The 22,040-nt window shown below is 39.6% G+C and overlaps 2 protein-coding genes across 2 annotated transcripts in view; one reads left to right on the plus strand and one right to left on the minus strand.

Annotated features, from left to right (window-relative positions):
• The window catches only part of LOC130636699 (uncharacterized), a 33,921-nt gene extending 14,361 nt beyond the window's left edge, over positions 1-19,560 (minus strand). The window contains exon 1 of the mRNA XM_057446515.1: positions 19,161-19,560. The gene's annotated coding sequence lies outside the window, so the exon portion shown is untranslated. The remainder of the gene's footprint in view (positions 1-19,160) is intronic.
• Positions 17,366-19,679, plus strand: LOC130636701 (uncharacterized). Its single transcript, XM_057446519.1, has 2 exons — positions 17,366-17,522; positions 17,982-19,679. The coding sequence occupies exons 1-2, from the start codon at positions 17,457-17,459 to the stop codon at positions 18,804-18,806; spliced, it is 891 nt and encodes a 296-aa protein (XP_057302502.1). The 5' UTR covers positions 17,366-17,456; the 3' UTR covers positions 18,807-19,679.
• The last annotated feature ends 2,361 nt before the right edge of the window (positions 19,680-22,040 follow it).

The raw sequence follows: 22,040 nt of genomic DNA on the forward strand, positions 1-22,040 counted from the left end.
TAGATTTCCATAAATTGAAACTAACAAGAGGCTCATCGTACATCAAACTACCTAAGTGGATAGCTTCGAAAAAGGCAATTCTTAATCCAAAAAATGAAGATGAGGAGTGCTTCAAATGGGCTGTTATAGCATCCCTGCATCATGAGGAGATTGAAAAAGACTCACAAAGAATAGGCAGGGTGAAACCTACGCAGGCCTATACAATTGGGAGGGTATAGAGTTTCCGACAAGCATCAAAAGCATATATAAGTTTGAGGAGAACAACAAGGGGATTGCGGTAAACGTCTTATACATAACGGAAAAAAAGATCAACATCCTACGTCGATCGGTGCACAACGGACGTGCCAAGGTGGTGACCCTATTGCTTATCGCAGATGATAAAAAGACTCACTATACAGCTGTCAAAAGTTTATCGAGGCTCCTGGGCCAAGAGATCTCAAGTAATATGAATGCAATGCACTTCTGCCTAAACTGCCTACAGGGCTTTCCCACAGCCGAATGGAGGGATAAGCGTTATAGGTGTTCCCTACACCACGGGGCTGTTAAAATTATAATGCCGGAAGAATCCGAAAAATGGTTATTCTACAGAGATTTCCAGATGCAATTTAAGGTACCCTTTGCAATATACGCCGATTTTGAAAGCTTATTAATACCAATGGAAGAGGATGCCAGGGAGACCAAGACTAAAAGGCTGAGCAAGCACGTACTTTCTGGATGGTGTACATATAGCACATTTGCCTATGGGGATGTACCAGATCCTCTAACGGTGTACCGCGGCAAGGACTGCGTTGCCCGCTTTGTCAACCATCTGGAGGATTAAAAGACTATATAATACCTACCCCAAGCAGAACATGCGGAGATCCTTAAAAGAGAACATGATGGGGCATCGAAATGTCATATCTGCCTAAAACCCTTCGATGACGGCAAGAATAACCGTAAAGTCAGGGACCATTGCCACTATAACGGGTTATATAGGGGTGCAGCGCATAATAACTGTAATCTCAAATACAAGATACCCAGCCACATACCCGTGATATTCCACAACCTTTCGGGATAAGACGCCCATCTGTTTATAAGGGAATTGGGTGAAAAATATAATACTCAGGACATTGGCTATACTGCTGAAAACACCGAGAAGTACATCTCTTTCAACGTCAAAATTAAGGTACCTCTTGGAGGTATGGGATATGGTGATGGCGAGAAGTACAAGACAATCGAAATCAAGTTTATCGTTAGTTTTCGATTTATGGCCTCATCATTGGATAAGTTGGCAAGTAACCTCATTGGTACAATTGAATTCGAGAGCATAGACGCCGAATACATGGCAAAGTTTTGGTGTAAAAATTGTGAATCAATGAGTACCACCAAGCAGCTTAATCGGGACCAGATAAAGGCAAATGTACCATCAATTACCAAATTTATCGACAAGGATGATGTCTTCAGACTGATGCTGAGAAAAGGTGTGTACCCCTATGAGTATATGGATTGATGGCAGCGATTCAAAGAGTTGGAGCTACCCCCCCCAAGAATGCATTCCATAGCAGGCTGAATATGAAGGGCATCAGCGATAGGGACTATACCTATGCAAAAGAGATATGGGATGTCATTACCCCAGAGGGTGACAACGTCACCATGACATCTACCATGACATCTACCTGACCATAGAGGTCCTGCTATTAGCTGACGTTCTCGACACGTTTCGAGACGTCTCCTTGGACAGCTACAGCCTTGACCCTGCACACTTCTACAGCGCACCTTGCTTGGTATGGAATGCAGCACTGTAATTTACGGGTATAAGGTTAGAGCTCCTTACCGACCCGACATGCTATTGATGTTCGAAAAAGGTATCCGTGGAGGTATAGTCCAAACTGCACATCGTTATGCCAAAGCAAAAACAAATACATGGAAGACCAGTACGATCCGGAGGTTGAATCAGCATACCTCCAGTACCTCGACGCCAACAATTTGTACGGCTGGGCGATGCATCAAGATCTGCCAACAGATGGCTTTAAAAGGATTCGGAATGTTGAGTCTTTCACAGAAAGGCGGATTGGAAAGCTCGTTGAAGGGAACAAGCATGGGTGCATATTGGAGGTTGATCTAGACTACCCAAGAGGGCTGCACGATAAACATAATGAGCTACCGTTCCTACCTGAACGCATGATGGTACATAAGGTTGAGAAGGTGGTCCTGAATCTGGGTGATAAACGTCGAAATGTGGTGCATATCAGAGCCCTTCATGGGGCTATAAAACATGGGCTTGAGCTCAAAAAAGTACATAGGGTCATCTGGTTCAACCAGAAGGCATGGCTGAAAGGGTACATCGATCACAACACAGGGTTGAGAGCGGCTGCCGAAAACAAGTTCGATAAAGTGTATTTGTCAAGACGATGGAGAATATCCGGAACCACTGCAACATCCAGCTGGTTGCCAATGAGCTTGTGATGAAGCCGAATTTCAAGGGTGTAAACCGGTTTAGCAAGCACCTCTTAGGTGTTAAAATGGGCAAGACCGAGATCAAGATGAACAAGCCGGTGTATATAGGACAGGCCATCCTGGATATGTTGAAGTTAGTCATGTACGAGATCCACTACGGCTATATGAAGCCCAAATACGGTAGCAAGCTGCGGATCTGCTATATGGACACAGACTTATTCGTATACCATATACGAACCCACGACTTTTATGATGATATTAAGCAGGACGTTGAAGCACGCTTCGATACAAGTGCGTATAATGCAGATGATAGGAGACCTCTCCCTATAGGGAAAAACAAGAAGGTTGTGGGTCTGATGAAGGATGAATTGGGTGGTGAAATAATGACAGAGTTCATCACCCTCAGGGCCAAAATCTACGCCTTTAGGAGCCTTACCAAGGAAGACGGTGATCGAAAAGCAAAGGGCGTGAAGAGGTGTGTCACAAAGATGTCGATAACCTTCGATGACTATCAACGATGTATAGCAGAGGGCGTTGACATATACAAAAGCCAGATCTTGATCCAAAACAAGGGCCATAAGGTATATACCAAGAAGGTGAACAAGTTGGCACAAAACAGGGCAGACGATAAGCGGGTTGTACAACCAGATCAAATTACGACGCTTGCAAGAGGCCATTACCGCCTGGCGTCTACAGGGAGATAAAATGGAGGCATGCTTGTATATTGCTATACTCATGCCTTATGCCCTGATTGCTTACATACTTTTTCGATATCGAGGTATAATAAAGATGTCGTCCAATATTGCACAAGTATTCGACACAGCCAACTCTGCAGAATATGCAAATATCGAGAAGCCCATTGATAAGCGTCAAATTTTAAAGGAGGCCCTATGCAAAGGTAAAGGGTATCTCCTACGTGAAGTGTACGGAAGGGTTCATTGAAAAAGCCCCCGATGAGGTGGTAGAAAAGGTACATGCCGAGTACGTACAACATGAGATTTAAGAGATGCCAATATGTCAACCTGGTTAACAATTTTGTAAATTTGGATAGCGTTAAGGCCCTGAAAAATGATATCAATAATAACCCTATTATTAAAGACTCTTTCGCGGACTTGGGCATACTGGTATATTGTACCTTCAGAAAGTTTCTGGTACCTATTCTCATTGCGGGGCATACGGCAAGACATATCAGTACCAATAAGAAAGAGAACGCGGAGAAGGAAGCGGATACGACGGAGACGGCACTATAAATAAAATGAGTGAAGAGGAACAAGAACAAGAGGAGAGAGTTATAACAAAACCACCGAAGAACGAGGGTCGTGTGGCAGCCGGCAAGAGACTTGCCGAATGGAACCAAAAGAACAAGGCCGACTTAAAGAAGAACGTGGAGAAAGGTACCTCACAGGATGATAAGGAACCTGCCGCAGTTTCCAGCAAGTCGATGGACAGTGTCCACATCACATGGCGGTAGGCATCTGGTATATGTTTGGCAAGGGTAAAAACAAACCCCAAAACACCGCACCGGAGCCCCAACAGGGGAAACAGGACAAAACCCGACCTCAGATTGACATCTTCAAGATGCAATAATTTTGATAAAAAATGACACCTATTAAAATGGCAAGTAACGTAACACCGAAAGAAAAGGAGATTTTAGATATGCTAAATGAAACAGTGGTAGACCTTAGTTTCACCTTTGCGTATGCCATGGCAGGTAAAAAGTTCCTGGGGATAACAAGGCCATCTACAAAAATGGACACCAAAGACGTCCTCAAGATGGTTGTTTATTTTTCAGTAGCGAGAGCAAGTCGTGGAATGGCAGTGTCCAAAGGGTGGTTACCCTCAACCATTGTGCCTAAACAATAATAGACCGTCCAGTGAAGTTTCTATTTACCCCCGGGAGTAAATAGAAATAATGGAAGAGGAGGCTAAGGAGTGCCATAAATGTCAAAAACCTTACCCTTGAACCAGTTCAAGTCAAAGGGCAAAGGGCAACTTACAAAAACATGCATTCCCTGCCTTGATCTTGGAAGGGTATCAAAAGGTACGACGGAACGTCGCATTTACATGCAACCCCCATATCAGTTAATAATTCCCCTACAGGATCATATCCAAGTCCAGTGTAATGAGGGGTATACCTGGGAGAATTATGAAAGACATGTAAATAAAAGGGTACGATTTAGATATGATGAAACTTTCAATCGCCCAACACTTGCCAAAGTCACTAATGCATTACGACATGCACATTATGCCATAGTAAATGGACATCAAATGTTGTAGGGTATGCAAAAATACATTACCGCCGCACAAATTTAAAATTAGGGGCAATGCTCGAACTAAAAGTTGCATAGACTGCCTGACTAAAGCCAAGAAAATGGCGGCAACTCCTAAAAATAGGGACAACGAAGACGTTGAAATAGACCCTTGCTATTGATAGGAAAATTCGGGGGCTTGAAAAGGATGAAAACCACCTAATCCTGTATGATATACTCACATATAACATTATACCCAAATATATCAAACTTATTGGGGATAGCCCAGAGAAGGAACTACTTGTTAAAAGGTACCGCAATGCATTGCGATGCCTTGAAGGCAAATTAGTATGTACTCCACCACCCCTCGAATGCAAGGCTGGAGGGACTAATCTCTGCCCTGCCTGTTGAAGGTCCTTGGTTAATAACCACGGGGTACATGGGTATGTGGGTCATGCTTTGGAGTATATCCGAAGGTTCATAATCGGAAGTGGAGTTATTAGTAAATGTGTGTCGTAAGAAATCCGCATACGGCGATCTTTACAGGTCCGACGTCTTGTGGAAAAACACAACGCGTCCTGGATCTACTGGAAAATGAATACAGGCACCACTATCACAATACAGTGATACTTTGCTCTACCCTACGGTGGAATGCCACCTATCTTGAAAGAGCCTCACTTTGGAAGGATAGCTATGTGTTCCTGATAGACCCCAGGGATCAACTTTCCGAATGGATAGCGAAATTGTCTTCATTGCTGACGGAAGCCTCGATAAGAAAAGGCAGTCCATGCTTAAATTAGCTATCAGTGGTAGGCATCGCAAGCATAGCCTGTGCTTTTTAACACAAAGCTATACGGCATTACCAAAAAATTGAGAAAAAAAAATTGAGAAGGCAGAAGAAAGCCTTGTTTTATGGTACCCCCACGACGCAGTGATATGAGGCTAATTGACGAAGAGACGAATCTCATCTCGGATTGGGGCGAGATCAAAATTGAGCTAAAAAATTCTAAACATGCGTGCCTTTTTTAAAGATTGGAACACCCTAGGAGTTGGAGTATCATCGAATGATCGGTTATAAAATCCCCCGGCCAAGCGCGATATATAGAAAGATGTCGTCACAAGTTAAGTTCAACACAGGAGCCATCGGAACCTTGGCTAACAACCTGGACCAACCACTCTTCAAACCAGCCGATTTAGGACGTTTCCTGGGCATCGAAAAGATTGCAGAGTGCTATCGAGTTATTTCCAACATTGCACGCCATGAGATAGGCTTGGTTGGTCACCAACCCCCAAAAACAAGACCAAAATGGGCATGATGCCTTCGTGACATTGGATAATGCATTAGAGATTGTTCGTAGGTCAAAAAATCCCAAGGCAGTGGGCCTAATCAAATGGCTGGCCAGAGCAGGTGTGAAAAAATTACAGGATGTAATTAAAGAACAGCTTCAAGCCCTTAAATACAGGGATGGGACAATGGCCATACCTGATGATGAAATTGAGGAGAGGGACAACCAACTCCTGGCACTCGGTGATGAGCTCGAGGATAGAGATGAGCAGCTTAGTGTCCTTAAGCAGGATAATAAGGAACTATGGCAGAGACATAGAGACGTCCCGCGTCGATATCAATATGACACCGTGCTATGTGTAGCCGATAAAAACGATCCCCATGAACATGGAAAAAATGGTATAAGTAGGCATTATATGATCCGATGCCAACGTCGGCAACTCGGTGCAAGAATAAGCACCCTAAATTTCTGTCGTTTGACCATTTCCTCTGATCCCAAAGTTGTCCAAAGATAAAAAGTGCTTACATTTTGAGCATCTCCTGCTATCCTTCATATTGATTTGTATTTGCTTCTGAGGACAAATACAAGTTGTGGTCGTTTAATACTCCACGGATTGGCACCTAACGTCCAGGACATTCAGCTGGCCGTCTTGAAGCAAATACACGTAAGCTATGAAATCACCGGTTCCGTGTGCCTTCTTTGTGATATGTAAGGTGATACCATCACTTAGACGTTGTAGGGACCTTCCGCTACTATGCAATCCATTATCGGGAGACGCCGAAAGTCTATAAACAGGGCGTATCTCTCGTTAAAAAACTGCCCAATGGTCACGTTTGAGTCGTGCCTATCAAAGAGGTTCACAATCTGTTCAAGATGGTCCTTAGGTAACATCGCGTGAGAGTACAAATCGATGGGGTCTCCCTCGTCAGTGACGCTAACCTTCTCAATCCCAGGGTTATAAAACGTGTCGTTCGCACCAGCGTAAGCCTTCACCTTTCCAGGGTATATGAAGAGTAGCAAGACACCCTTAAACGATTTTGAGGGTGTGTCAATTTGGAGGTTATAACTTGTGTCGGCTTTTTTCATAGTAAGCACCTGGCTACGGAGTATGCGTTCATATGGCAGGGCCAATCTTGCATACCTCGACATCATGGCTGAGCTTGTCAAATTCTAGCCTAATGTTGTTTATCCCGTACGCGGCATCGGCTGCCTTGGCCGGTGCCCCAGATCCCGTACCCCCATCCTTGACGACGCAAAATGTATTACGAATTGCATTCTGTCGTACAGGCCCGCTGCATAAAAGGGTAGGTCCTTTGTCAACTCAAACATCTTGCCTAATGGTGCGCAGAAAGTGTTCCCATATGCCGCCACGATTGCTTTCTCCGCATCCGTTCCCACATGACCTGTTGCCTTGACCTGCCCTGATGGCCCCGTCATCTGCATTGATACCCTCCAATATGAGGTTGTTGTCCCTATCAAATTTTGGCAGCTACAGGTCCCTATATACGGCTAAAATATTATAATCCGATATGTTTTGAATTTCGTTTCCGTTCAAAGTGATACGTAGGTTCTTTACTAGGCTTTTACCAATGTTACTGACAATGGTACGTGTCGTTTTGGTCCCCGTCAGCGCCAGGTCAAATAGAAGCTTGAGACTACCTGAAAAGATAATATCATTCCCAGACATATTAGGCATATCCACACGCAGGTCCTCGTTCTTGTTGATGGTTGAAGGTATGTGACTTATCTGAACCCTTTGTTTTGTGCCTTTTATACCAAAGCGTTGCTTCATCTCTGCATAGGGGTCTAACGTCGTTCCAAATGCACTCATGTTTTATTATATAAGGGAAATTACTTAAATAAAAGAAATGCCAACCAATTCAGTATTTGCGCCTGACATTGATATTAATGATGATGAGGAGGATGGAGGCCATCCAGATAAACCGGATGATACTATATCAAAACTCCCTGGAACGCCAAAACTCCCCGGAACATCGGGGCCTTGAACGGAACAACAGCATGAGAATATTTCAGGGCAGAGGCAAAGGTTATTAAATTCAAAGATCGATGGCCTTTACGATCATCTTATAGAAAAATTGAGGTTACAGCCTAATGCGAAATATTATAATATGTTCAGAGAAAACAATGGGAATCAACCTATTGTAAAGGAAATAGTGAAAGGTAAAAAAACCTTCAAGGAAATAGTACTTATGAATCAAGATGGTAGCCTAAAAACCGTGGGTCAGATACAAACACTCCTGGGTAGTAATCGCCTGCAAGCCCTGGGGTTTGTCGACTATGTTACACCTAACAAAGGTGGTAAATTTAGGGCCCAGAACCTTCTGAAAGGGTATAATAAAATAGAGGCCGAGGCTAAAAAAATTCAGGTGGAATCGTTGGAGGAGATGGATGAATTTGTAGATGCCACGGAGAGCCTTATACAAGACACTTCGTTTGTTGGGCCTGATGAGGGTGGTATCACTCCACGTAAAAGAAAAGGACTTGACCTCGAGCTTCAGACGTTAAGGGGTAACTTCAAAAGCCTGAAAAATAAGATGATCCTATACGACAGCGAGATTAACAAGGCAGAGGGCAGGGTGAAAAAACTTGGAAAGCAGAAGGTCGGGGCAGATGAAGGACAGAAGGCTAATCTTAAAAAGGAGATAGAAAAAACAAAGAAAGAGATTAAGGATCTCAATGATAAAAAGGAGGCTATAGGGGAAGCACATGGCATACTCTCAATTGACATATACCCCTAACTCAGACATATCAAAGACACGCTATTAAAAATCGCTGGAGATAACACAACTCTGCTTGAGAAGCTTCGTATACTCTTCAGGGAACAGGGGATAACCATAGCGAGTATAGTCTCTGCTATTGGGCTGTTGATAAGCACTATTGTACTCTCTGTTACAGGAGGGGGATGTGCAGTAGCAGGTGCTGCTGGTGCCGCAGCGGGTGGTGAAAGAGGCTTTGTGGAGAAACAAGTTGAAAGGCTGGGGAACTTCCTGAAATATCTAGTAGGCAAGGCAGGTGCTGCCCTACAAGGAATTATCGGTACAGTAGTCTCCTTCATTCTGAGGGTAGCGTCAACCATCGTTACATACACATATGGCATGGGGACCTTAATCCTTGCTAAAATACGACGCATGTGGTAATAGACATGGAATGTAAAGATGGAGTGTATAAGGGGTATGGAGCCCGTCATAAGCTTGGCACATATGCCTAGGGCCGTCGTTGCACAATGGATAGCGAAATTAACCTGGATATTCCAGTAGTCCAACGCTTGCCCTTTCACCCAAAATGGTCATCAAGGTAGGCTGTTGGGACCCTTATGGCGTATTTGATAAACTCCGGGAATACCACAGAAATATGGGAGTCCGTACTCACGTAGAGGTCCCGATGTTCTAAATTTGTAACACCGAGTGGCCATTCTCCCCTGTTGCTTTGATATTTTGCAGAGTGATTGTATTGGTAGATGTTCATTCTTTTCTTGTTAAACAAAGATGAAACAACTGTACAGCACTGATATCGAGAAGCCTATTATATTCAAAGACTATCTTTGACAGGACACTCGAATAGCTCTGAAATCCATCAGCATTAGACCTGGGTGGCTGAATATACATAGCAATACAGAGTTTACCATACGTAAGGTAGGGCCTGAGCAGAGAGTGACTCGGATTGAGATCATCAGCGGTTTATACAGGATAGAAGATAATGCGACTATTGTGAATAGACAAGATCAAGCGTTTCGTATTGAAAAGTGGCTACTGCAGGCTCCGTGTCAGCGATGGGTACTCGATGGTGATGAATCGACAATTACAAGAGCTTCTAGGCCTACCCTACGACCCTATTAAAAAGTATTATGTGAAGTAAAAGTATTATGACTATGAGGGTACTATATGACCAACATTTACCATAGGCTGATACTCGTTTGTCCCCAGTTGGATGAGGACGATTGTCTATTAGATGGCTAAAGTCTAAAATTTTGCCCTTGCTTCCTACCAAAAAGTTAAACGCTTGGGGAGATATGCTGACCTGGACCTTTGACAGTCCTGTATACCTCCCACTGAAGGGATCCACCGATCGTCTTGAGTTCATGTTAACGGACGCATATCACCATTAGAAAAACGTGACGTTCGCAGGCCTCACGATGTGCATTCTCATAGAATAAAAGAATGAGTGATATGGCTAAGCTGTACCCAAATTTACTGAGTGCACCCGCACAGGGCTCTAATCAGGATGAGGGACAGGTTTTTAGGCTCAAGAAGATTGAAGAAATAGAACAATATCTCCGGGATGAAATAAAGGAAAGGAATAGATTGGCGAAAAAATTCAAGATGTACAACACCTGGGTCTTCGGAACGCTTCAAAACGTCTACGTGTTAAATCCAAAAAACATGAGGGTATAAGGCTGTTTGCGGAGGCGAAACTCAACTCGATTGTAGATCAGATCAGCAAGGCAATGGAAAATGGTGTTATCAGTGACCATGAGTATAGTCTAATTAGCCGTGAAAAAGAAAGGTATATGCTGTTGAAGGAACAAATGCGGCAGCGCGTTAATAGGATCGTGAATGCTATCAACGAACAAGAGAGACCACAACTAGTTGCAAGGGCAGAGAAGAAGTCAAGGACGAAATTTTATTAAAAATTTAATCTGTGCAATATGTAGAGTCTCCACCTGACTATAGGCCTTAATTTTGTATTATATTTTATAGGTCCGAGGAGCCTATAAAATATATTGTTTCTAGTCCTCGCTAAGCAACCATTCCTTTTTAAAGTCCTTATACTGACATTCTGTGATGTGTACCTGGGGGTAGTGGTTTTTACCTTGTACGTATACAGACGGAAAGGCTAGAATAGACGGAAAAGCTTGGCAGGGCTCATCATACGGTACGGGCATACCATAGAATTTGGTGGTAATTGTGTCCTTGTAATATTGGAGTTTGGCATTAATATAACGATCCTTTTTTACAGGCCGTGTCGTTAATTTTTCAAAGATTAACTCCTCAACCTTTGACCATATTTGACGATATTTTGCGATCCAATCCGGATACTCCTCAAAATCCAGACTCATTGCCGGTGACGTATTAGCGTTATACTTTGTCACCCCATTCGGGGACCAGATTTTCGGTGTCTTTACCCTCAGAGCCACTACAAGGTCCTGTGTATGATACCCTATCACATATCGTTTGTCCCTACCTTCATTGGCAGGCATGGCATCCGATAACGTCAAGTATTCCACATTGATATCGTTAATTTCTGTAAACGTAGCAGCAAAATTGTAGAATATATTAGGTTTAAGTTCGCTCTCAAATTTCAGCATCTTGTTTATTATATATTTTGAATGACTGGAGAGAATTACATGTCACCGTACATACGCAGCCACCTCCGTTTTATGAGATATTTTCATGGTAGCAGTGCCAGCATAAAATATTACCACTTACCACGAACCTACGTCCACAGGTACATTTATCTTTTTTGTTCGAGCACTGCCAAACAGTTGTCACAATGCTCATTCATTTATTAGGATGTCAAGGCGAGCCTCAATATCCTTAATCCTCCGTTCATTAGACCCCTCCTTCTCCTCCTGTACGCATGCCAAAGTTACAAGTTGTAGGGAGAGACCAATGGCGGTAAGGAAGGTCATAAATAACATAATTTTCAAACTATATTGACAGTTGATACACATGCTTTATTAACTGTCAACCAATACCAGGAATCCCTTTTGTGTCAAATCGCCTCCAAATCCTTCGAGGCGTCTCCAATCCGGTGGAGGCCTTCCTTTATAACGCCTTTTCAACAACCACAACGATATTTCATACGCACTGTCATACACCTTCCGCTCTTCCACATAAGCCAGGCAGCATGCATCCCCATAAAAGTAGCACTGTATATATACCCACCACCATCCCTCATATGGGCAGCCATGTTTTCCATCACACGAAAAAAGCCGCATTTTGTTGTACTCACCTGTGGAGGGTTGTATCTCATGGGGCACCTGACGATGTTGCATAGTTCTACAGAGCACCAGTAACAGAGTACCATTTTATACAGTTTTTTAACAAGGTCCAAAGATACATATTGGGCATATATTGTCGTGCATGCCCCGTTACACATATTCGAGTACCTCAGGATCCTTTTCAATGGTTTTGTTGCATATGTATTGTGTCTTGAATCGATCTGGTATAGAATTGAGCATGCGTGAATTCTTTTCAACAGCCTCATTACACATGTCCTGCGTTTTGAACCGATCCGGTACATGCTTGAACATAAGGGGATCTTTTTCAATAATTTTGTTACATATGTCTTGCGTTTTGAACCTCTCGGGGACATACCTTTTCAACAGACTTATTACACATGTCCTGTGTCTTGAAACTCATCTTTATTAGTAGTATTATCTTGCAACAATTGCTGCAAGATAACGTTTTCAGGCCAACCCCCAATACTTTTTGAGACCTGCCTTTTCATCCTCTGAACAGCACCAATCGATGACCCTATCCGGATGCCAGGCTATTGGAAGAAGATCCTCCTTAATCCCCGCCTTTCCCATCTTCCGGTAATAGCAGGCCTCGAGTAGTTCGAGCTCCTCATTCTCAACAACCATGTCCCATATGTCTTGGGTGACAAACCAGTCAGGCACATACCTGAGCATGCAGGGCTTCTTTGAAACAACCCTATTACACATGCCCTGCGTCTTTAGCCAATCTGGCACATAGTAGAGCATTTCAGGATCCTCTTCAACAGCCCTATTGCACATGTACTCAGTCTTGAACCGGTCTGGCACGTACATGAACGCGTAGGGATTCCCGTAGACAATCTTGATCCATCTTTGTGGCCTTCGCGGTTCCCCCGTTGGTTTAGCTGGAAGCTTTTTAGGTGGCCTCTGTGGTACATCCTCTAATAAGCTAATTAATTCAGCTTTACGTAGCTTATAATACCCTTTTAATCCACGACCTTTGCATTATCACGTAATTGTTTGACTGTTTTTGATTCCATTCTCTCTTTATTAAGTGCAATTTTTTTGTTTGTGGGAGGATTTCATTCTGCTCGTCCTAGCGTGGTTTTTTCCCTCCGAGATGTGCGTGTTGATTTTTAGGGAATTGCGCTAGAAACCTCTTATTCTACATTGATGACTACATCTGTAGTGAATACTAGGTCCTATGTAGATTAATATGGGATGGTATAGCATGGTGCCGGATTAATAGGGATTGTCGTTGATTTGCTATGACGTCACTGTTGTACGCGCATGCGACTGCGCCAGAAGGAACATTTCCCCATTTCTAACTATGTTTGAAATAACTTTTTAAGGATTAATTTGAAAAACAGACAACCTTCTTCACTCCGGTTTTTTTTTGTTAGTTGATAAACAACTTGTTTCCATAAGATGCTGCGCGCATTTGGTAAACCGCGGGTAAAATTAAATTATTTTAACCTTAACGGCCGAAAGCGGCGCTGTAGCATAAATGGCAAATGGACCCCCTGTTTTCTCATTTAGCGGTTTACTTATTTTTTTAGTAAATTTTAGCGTACGGCCACGCCATTAGAAAGTGACCCGTGAGTTGCGTGTCGTGAACTCACAATTTTACTCACGCAAGGGAATTAATATACAGTTGACTCTCTCTATCTCGACTACCCTCTATCTCGAACATCTCTCTATCTCGAACCAAAGTCTCGGTCCCTTGGACATTTGTGTAGGCTCTAAGCTATTTTCCTCTCTTTATCTCGAACCTCTCTATCTCGAATACCTCTCTATCTCGAACCAAAATCTCGGTCCCGTCTGACTGTTTCTCTCTCTATCTCGAACTTTTCCGGATTTAAGAACCTATTTACACTAAAAATCGAATTAAAATGTTCCATTTTCGAACGAAAATGTTTGACGTTCGAATTCTAAAGTCACTCACAAAACATTGTTTACAGTGTTTTGAACCAGAAACCTTCTTGAGGTGAAGATGTCGGCTTTAAAAAAAAAAAACTCAATAACGTTTCTTTTATTCAATACACATCACAAAAGAAAAGTTGGATGATTAGTGAAATATTTGAAAACTGGGTCCGGAAACTGGACCAAAAGTTTCGTGTAGACGGGAGAAAAATCGTTCTTATAATCGACAACTGTCCAGCACACCCATCGATCTCGAACTTAACAAACATTCATCTCGTTTTTTGCCCCCTAACACAACGTCTGTGTTGCAACCGATGGACCAAGGTGTCATACGAAGTCTAAAAGCGCATTATCGAAGGAGAGTTGTACGTTTGCTGTACAGTGCTTTGGAGAACAACAAACCTTTGCCAAAGATTTCAATTTTAAGCGGAATGAAGATACTGGCTGATTCTTGGGAGGCTGTAACTAAACAAACCATCATCAATTGTTTTAAGAAATCTGGAATCTCTTCTACAGGACAACAGGATGCTATTGCTGATTCGGATGACCCATTTAAAGATCTTCAAGAAAGTTTGGATGATTTAAGAGAGGCTGATCCATCATTGGTACCAAATGATCTCAGTGCTAATGATCTTGTGACCTTGGATGATGAGGTTATCGCAACCGCCCCTCAAATCTCTAATGAGGATATCATTGATGAATTTCGGAAATCTCAGGACGACGAAGCTGAAGACGATGGCAGTGACATGGAGGATGATTCATTTGATATAGTTGTCGAAAAACCATCAAGATCAAAAGTCGAGTGTAGTATTGATCTTTTGAAAGATCTAGCAATGTGTTGCGAAAAAGGCAATGAAATGCAAATGCTTATCTCCAAATTCGAAAAAATGTATAATGAAGACAGAGTGGCATCACTTAAACAAAAAGACATAACCGATTTCTTTAAATGAAGCTGTAAATTTATTTTATGTATTTATTTTAAAAGAAGTCTTGTGCATTGAATATTAACATTTTAACATCTCTCATTGACCTCTATCAACTCCCGATACACTGAAGGTTAAAAATACGTTTTTTACGAAAAAATCCAATTTTTGTCAATTTTTCTCTATCTCGAACTTTCTCTATCTCGAACAAATTTTCTGGTCTCTTGCGAGTTCGAGATAGAGAGAGTCAACTGTATAAGATACCCATTCTCGTCCACAGAGCTCATTGAGATAAAACATAGGTTTACCTCAAAGAGCTCTGGGGAAGAATATGGTATATAGCATGATAAATCTTACCCAAATTTAATTTTGAGAGAATTTATTTTCTCAAATTTACGTGGGTATTAGATTTCGCAGAATGGATGTAACGAGCGAATTTCGCCAATATATTTTCCCGAAAAAATAAGCACACTTAGTCACCGTAACTGTTACAGCTAATCAACTATATCAAAGATAATCTTCATATACAACTCAACCATATCCACAAAACAGCAAATGTCTTCAACGCCATTAGCCTTTAAATTAATGCTGTTAACCATAGTGAAACGAGTGGACCTATGCGCGAATCGATCTAACCCTAGTATACACGCTTTTTTCGTCCATGTAGCTCTGACGGAAGGGAAACAAGTGTCCGCGGTTCATTAATCCTGAATCCCTTGTGCTTAAGTGATGAAACTTAGCACAGTTGTAGAATGCTTAATTCAAACTCATTCCAGGTAAAAATTTAATTTGTTGACGTCACGGAGTCAGAAATGACGTTAAACATATCTAAAAACATATCATATCATGTGAAATACGAGAAAATTGAAATGGTACAAAATTAGGTACATTTTTGCTTGGGGCTGGCTGAATTTTTATAGAAAGGCAATGAAAATATAAGTTTTTTTTCCAAAATTTTTAATGTTGTGATTGCGTTCGTGCTGATAAACGGTTTTCTTTCTTAGTTGTGACATATGTCATGTAAGAAATGTTAAAAGTAATGTTTTTGCTATGTATTTCAGCAATTTGTTTCAATCATATTTAGTGAATTCGGGTAGCCATAAGCATTTCTTTTTTTCTCTATTCTCGAAAACCATTTTATTGCCGCCATTACATGGTCTGCATTTTCTGGGTGGGCAGAAGGTCGTAGTAGCCATAATAACTTGTGGGATTTGTCCTACCTAATTGAAAAATCAGTCAAAGCAAGGTAGCTATATTGCCAGCTGTGTATAATTTTATTTTTAAGAAATTAGGCGAGAGTTAGTTCAGTTATAGCAATAAACATCATAGAACATTCTGCTATAGCTCTTCCTAGACAGGATCCCCTAGGTTCACAAGCGAAAGCTTTTTACAACCGATTATGGTTGCAGATTATGGTTAAATACATATAGCTACATCTTGTTGTGATGAACTAAAATGCTTTTGTTTAGAGTCACATTTCCGTTAATAAAATTAATGACTATGTGCTCTAAAAATAGAGCTGTATGCAATTTCCCCTTTATGAAAGGTTCACTAATGTCCTCAATACCGCAACTATATAGCTATAGGTACAAGATAATTATGTTTTTCCTAGCCCTATCCAGGGCTATTTCAGCGATACATATAAAAAAATTTTTTCCAGAAATATTGACGCTTATGTCACGTAAAGAAAGAAATAGTTCCTTTAAAGCTTTATTTTATCCCTTGTGAATATTAATGTTTCATAAAAAAAAACAATAAGAATTCACAAATTTTCATCACTCTAACACGTGCCCAACAAAGTCAAACTGGCCGCAGCACTTCAGTTATGCTGTTTATTAACATTCTATATTACACTAATTTATACGCAAATTAATTTATCAGCAGTTTAGCTTATGTTTGAGTTAGCTGTAGAAAAGTGGGACCCATATGCGGATTAGCTTATCCGCGGGTGGTCATATCTCTCTGGACTAGCATGCGTTTAAAAGGAATCTTAATTGTCCAATATCTTACAACGTGTGTGTTTCATGCAAGTTTGTGCTGTAGAAGATGAATCGTTCTTTATTGCTTGTTGATGGATTGAGGATTGAGATTGAAAAGATACAGTGTGTCGTGATAAAAAATAATATTTATAAATTTGTTTGCATGTTCATACTTTCTTATGAAAGTGCTCGAAACAAGAAACAATCACCTCGGTATACACATATCTGCATTTATGCATGGTTAAAACAGCGTATTTTTGAATCTACAATACGCGTTTAGAAAAAAAATGCGACTATAAGATTCTAACGAAACAAAATGTTGCAAAGCAGATGATTGGACGTACAGGTTATGGTGGAAAGTAGTGGAAAGGATACGAAGACTTTAATAATAACGGGAGAGTGGGTCGTGGGTTTAGCAGATGAAAATGTAAAAGCTAACCAAGGCAATATTCTAAATTCTAAACTTACTATAAAAATTTGTCTCATTTTTGGATGAGCGAGTTACAAAGGAGTATTAAAAAAAATTGTAGTGTCCAGTTATATAGAATAACAATGTTTGAAACCGTACACGAGTTGTGACGTAATCACAATATTTACTTGGTTGATGATGTTCAAGTGTGATGTCGTGTGAAACGGTCACCGATTGTTGTTAATCTACAAACAGGATGAGAAAGCACGTTAGTTAACAACAACTAGAAAACATGGAGAATTTAGAACGAAGAAAAATTGTCAAGAGTGTTACTAATATTTTTGCTGTCACTGCGTTGGTAAGTCAAAAGTAAACATTTGTTTACCATAGGTAAAAAAAAGTTATAAAAGATTAGCAGATGGTGTTAAAATCAATACATTTCAAATACAAACACATTACCTTATTAGCTTAAACATCTGGTCTCTCTCTCTCTCTTTCTCTATCTCTCTCTGGATTTAGGTAGTAAGCAAAAAATAAAATTTTAACTGCAAGAAAAGAAATTTTTGTTGCTAATGACAAGAAAAATGTTTACGTAATAGTTATTGGCTTCGAGGAAAAATAAAACCTTCTGTTGGGTGTATTTAAAAAAAATCATTTCATATCGTTAATAAGACATTTTGGTTCATATGAAAACAGCTTTTGCGCTCTTGGGCTAACTGTCACTATGATTTATCAAATACTGGATAATTTTATATAATTATAATTCAATCTCTCAGCGTCAATCTAAAATAATTGAATATATTGGTTATGTTTTTAGGTCGATTTTTGCTTCAGCTTTCCAATGATAGTTTATTTAATTCGAACAAAACAATTCACTGACACATCAGCTCTGATTGGCTGCATGCAGATCATGTGTTTACTTTTTCTATCAGTAATATCTGCATTTCTTATACTGAAATCCAAAAACCAATACCACGAGAGAATCGATGCCATAGGAGCATGGGTGATTGTACATGTCGTCAATATTATTGGCAATGTCAGCATAATAACATTTCAAGTAAGACCAAATCCTTCGATTATTCTTGAAACATCCCTACCCATAACTTTGTTCATATGTTGGAAAGGTTTGTTTGTTTTGATTGAAATCATCGCAACTCTGACTTCATTTTACATATCACACAAACCAGTCACTTACCATCAACAAAGAGAAACTATTCTGCACCGTCATAACCGATCAAACGAAACAGCAACAGAAAACAATAGAGAACAGAACAATACTACTTTAAACCAATCAAATTTTAATAGCCATGAAAATAGACCAATCGGTGTGACATGTAACGGATCAAATCTTGGGCAAATGAATCATGGTTATGGTTCCTATCCTTCTCTTTCTCAAGAAACTGATGCTAGACACGCACGAAATTGTCGTTACGAACCGCAATTATCGCCTAACGCAACTAATCATTCTTCTCTCGATAACACGAGGCACGCAAATAGAAAGCGATATTCATACCCATCTTACATGTTTCCAACTGAACACGCAATAACACGCATGTTAGAATCAAATAACAGACACGACGCACAGGTCCATCCATTTGGGACTGAAAATGGTTCATTACCTTCCAAATCCACAAACTTTTAACATAAAGATCAGGAACATGCTTGACTGAAGTTGAAGATGAAGTTATCAAGCGAAACCCACAACAAAAGATTCTGGGAATACGGTAACAGAAATGGGAGAGAAATTACTTAAAATATATGATGCAAGTGATAGCACTTCTACAATAACTTGTGCTGATAAACATAAAAAAATGCAACATAAAAACTGTATTCAGTTGATGACGTCACGTTTTTCAGCTACATAGTTTTAATAACAGAATAATATTTGTTTAATTGTTAGTTGTTTTAGTAGAAATTACTCAATGAATATTTAGTCAAAGCAGGCCAGTCTTCTTAACTAAAAAAATATTTAAGCTAAACTCAAAGAAAGTTTTACCTCTCCGTTGTTAATGGACTTTACGATTTGAGGGGAAAAGGATTCTTTGAGACTGCAAACGTCCCGCAAACTTCGTGTCGGTGATGTGATGGCATGCAGATAGAATCTACTGACTTTTAACAAATATTGAGAGTTTTCGTGACGTGAGTGCATAGATAAATCAAAGCATAATAAAGTTTTTTAATCAATAAAAAGTCAAACTGAGACAAGGTACTATTTCAAGTATCACTTACAAAAAACAAACACAGTGTTATTTTTAAGATAAACATATAGAATGAAAGTGATGAAAGAGCTATATCAATCCAATAAATTTTGACAATAGTTGTAACAAATACGTTTCAATGCAGGTCGTTTTAGACTTCTCCAGCAAAGAAAAATGGAGTCCATTCAGACACTAAAAAAACCTTCACGCATATTTCTTTTAATTTGTAGAATTAGTGATGTATACATAAAACCTTTCTTCCAACTTCAGAAAGGCGATTAGGCAACTTTCGGAACATATTTTTTAGTTTTACTCTACTTCACGTTTTTTTCATTCGCTCTCGTATGCCAACACAATTTTTACTTACTCGAAGTAGATTAAAGAAGAATTATCATATAGATTGACAATTTATGAATTCAGCAGGCTGTGTGATTTGCAATTCTGAGCTTTGCAAAGTAATCCTAACATATCTAAACAACCCTTTGTTTAGATATCGTATCTTAGCGGTTACAGCATAACAGATTTGTCGTCTGAACAGAAATTAAAGAAAATCAATTTCTACATTTAGATACACATGATTTTCTCAGTGGCAAAATTTCTCCTTAGGCGAGTGCCGAAGTGGCCGAAGTCTAAATCCGCCCCTGAAATGAGAAAAATTGATAGCATTCTAACAGAGACAACAAAGGAGGTTTGGGTGTAGACTGTAACAAATTTAAAAGAGACGTAACGAGAAATTGAGCTACTCAACGATACTAAGCATCTCTTTTATTTTTTTACTTATTATTATTTAGTTTTTCCTCCACTAAATTTTGTAAACCTAATATTCTTTGGCGTGAAATAGGTCTTTAAAAACTTATGCGTATTCAATAGACAAATACATTTTATTCGTATACTTTCTTACGAAAATATTAGGTTAAAAAATTGTAACATTTACAGCTCTTCGTTTCTCCGTTATTTATAACATACTTTTGGTTCGTGCTTGCTATTTAATTCTATAATACAATAAGCTGTCTGAGATTATGGTATTATGGTACTGAATAAGTATAATATTATCGGAATTCCGTAAAGATGTCAAATTTTTTTGTCCAGTGACGGAAACTTTTTCAACAAACGATTCTCTCCAACTAATTTATTCCCTTAAACCATTTATATAGAAAAATGCAATTTTGGGTATAGTTTTTAAATCCATAAAAAACTAAAAAACAAGAAATTCGAAAAGGTCTATACCATTTCTCAAAGAAGATTACCACCTATTTTTTCCGTCTTTAAATAATATTATTAAGTCAAAAACAAGCGAGTTTATCAAAGTTTCTTTCTACGATAAAAAGCCTAAAATCCCTCCCTAAAATCCGAATTTAATATCGGGGGAAATCAGGTTAGTCAGATTTCAAAACTTTACATGATAGAGTTTAACGATTAATGGTTAAGGCGTATGGTTTTTTGTTATTGTAAATTTTAAATCACGTTAAAAGGCACAAATACTGGTTTAAAAGCTGGATTTTCACCTAAAGACGGTGTAGAGAAGAATAACTGTTGATAACATTTATATTATGACGGACACTTTTACCAAGGAGGTTTTAAATAATTTTGCCAACATCGATCCAGTAACAGCGTGGTACAACTGGCTGGCTATGTCTTATAACAAACATTCCTGTTTCTATGGCTGTACTTCCATTAGTGCTTGTACTATATATTTTTATTAATTGACTTGTCCTTAAACAATTGCAGAAAGCTTATCTTATTTTTATTTGGTGTTCACTGCTTGCCTTGTTTTGCAACACAGTTTTGATGACAGAACAATGGATATGGAAATATTTGTTTTGTCTCATTTCACTTTTGACTCCCTTCAAAGATGTTTCGCCATCTTCTTTAAAATGCTTTGTCTATTTTCTGAATCAATTACCGTTTCATCAACACAACTTCTCACAGATATACATCGGTCATTTTAATGCTGCAATTATAAAATCATCACCTGTACGCTGCAGTAGTGTGCTGCATTTTTGTACTCTTCTAAAATCGAGCGGTGGATCTATTGCTGCGTAACTGTGTGAATTTCACCACTTATACTAAACATTCCTAGTTTCCATATAAAACACACTTAAGAAAGATTGAATTCTGGAAGCCACTATGTTGCTGATATGTGATTGAAAATATAGTACTGGTGATATTTTTTGTGATTCTTTAAGCCAATTCTAAAAAGTAAGCAGTCGCGAATTAATTATTTCTCAATGTGGAAACGTCGTTAAATAATCGTTAAATTGTCGTTACGTTGTCGTTAAGTTGTCGTTAAAGTAATTTACCAGGCTTAAAGAAAAATTTATGATTTTATTCTGACAACATTTACTAAAACTTTCATTTTCAAACATTTAACGAGTTGCTCTTGCATCCTATTATATCGATATAACTCACGCTCGTCTGTCAGTCTATGTTTTCATAACAAAAACGGCCCTTGTATGGGCAGTTCTCAGCACAAAACTCAGTGAACGTTGACTAAATTTTAGCTCACTTACTAATTTCTTTTGACAACTAACATTTGTTACCGAGCAACCATCGTTCCACATCTTTTTCTGCTGGTTGTGTTTATTCGCCGATTTTGCTATCCCTTTTATATTACCATCAAATTTCCCCAAAACTAACAAAAACTATGTTGTTAAAAATTGGTAAAAATAAGTAAATCT

The sequence above is a fragment of the Hydractinia symbiolongicarpus genome, chromosome 3 (assembly GCF_029227915.1).
Source record: "Hydractinia symbiolongicarpus strain clone_291-10 chromosome 3, HSymV2.1, whole genome shotgun sequence".
Classification (NCBI taxonomy): Eukaryota; Metazoa; Cnidaria; class Hydrozoa; order Anthoathecata; family Hydractiniidae; genus Hydractinia; species Hydractinia symbiolongicarpus.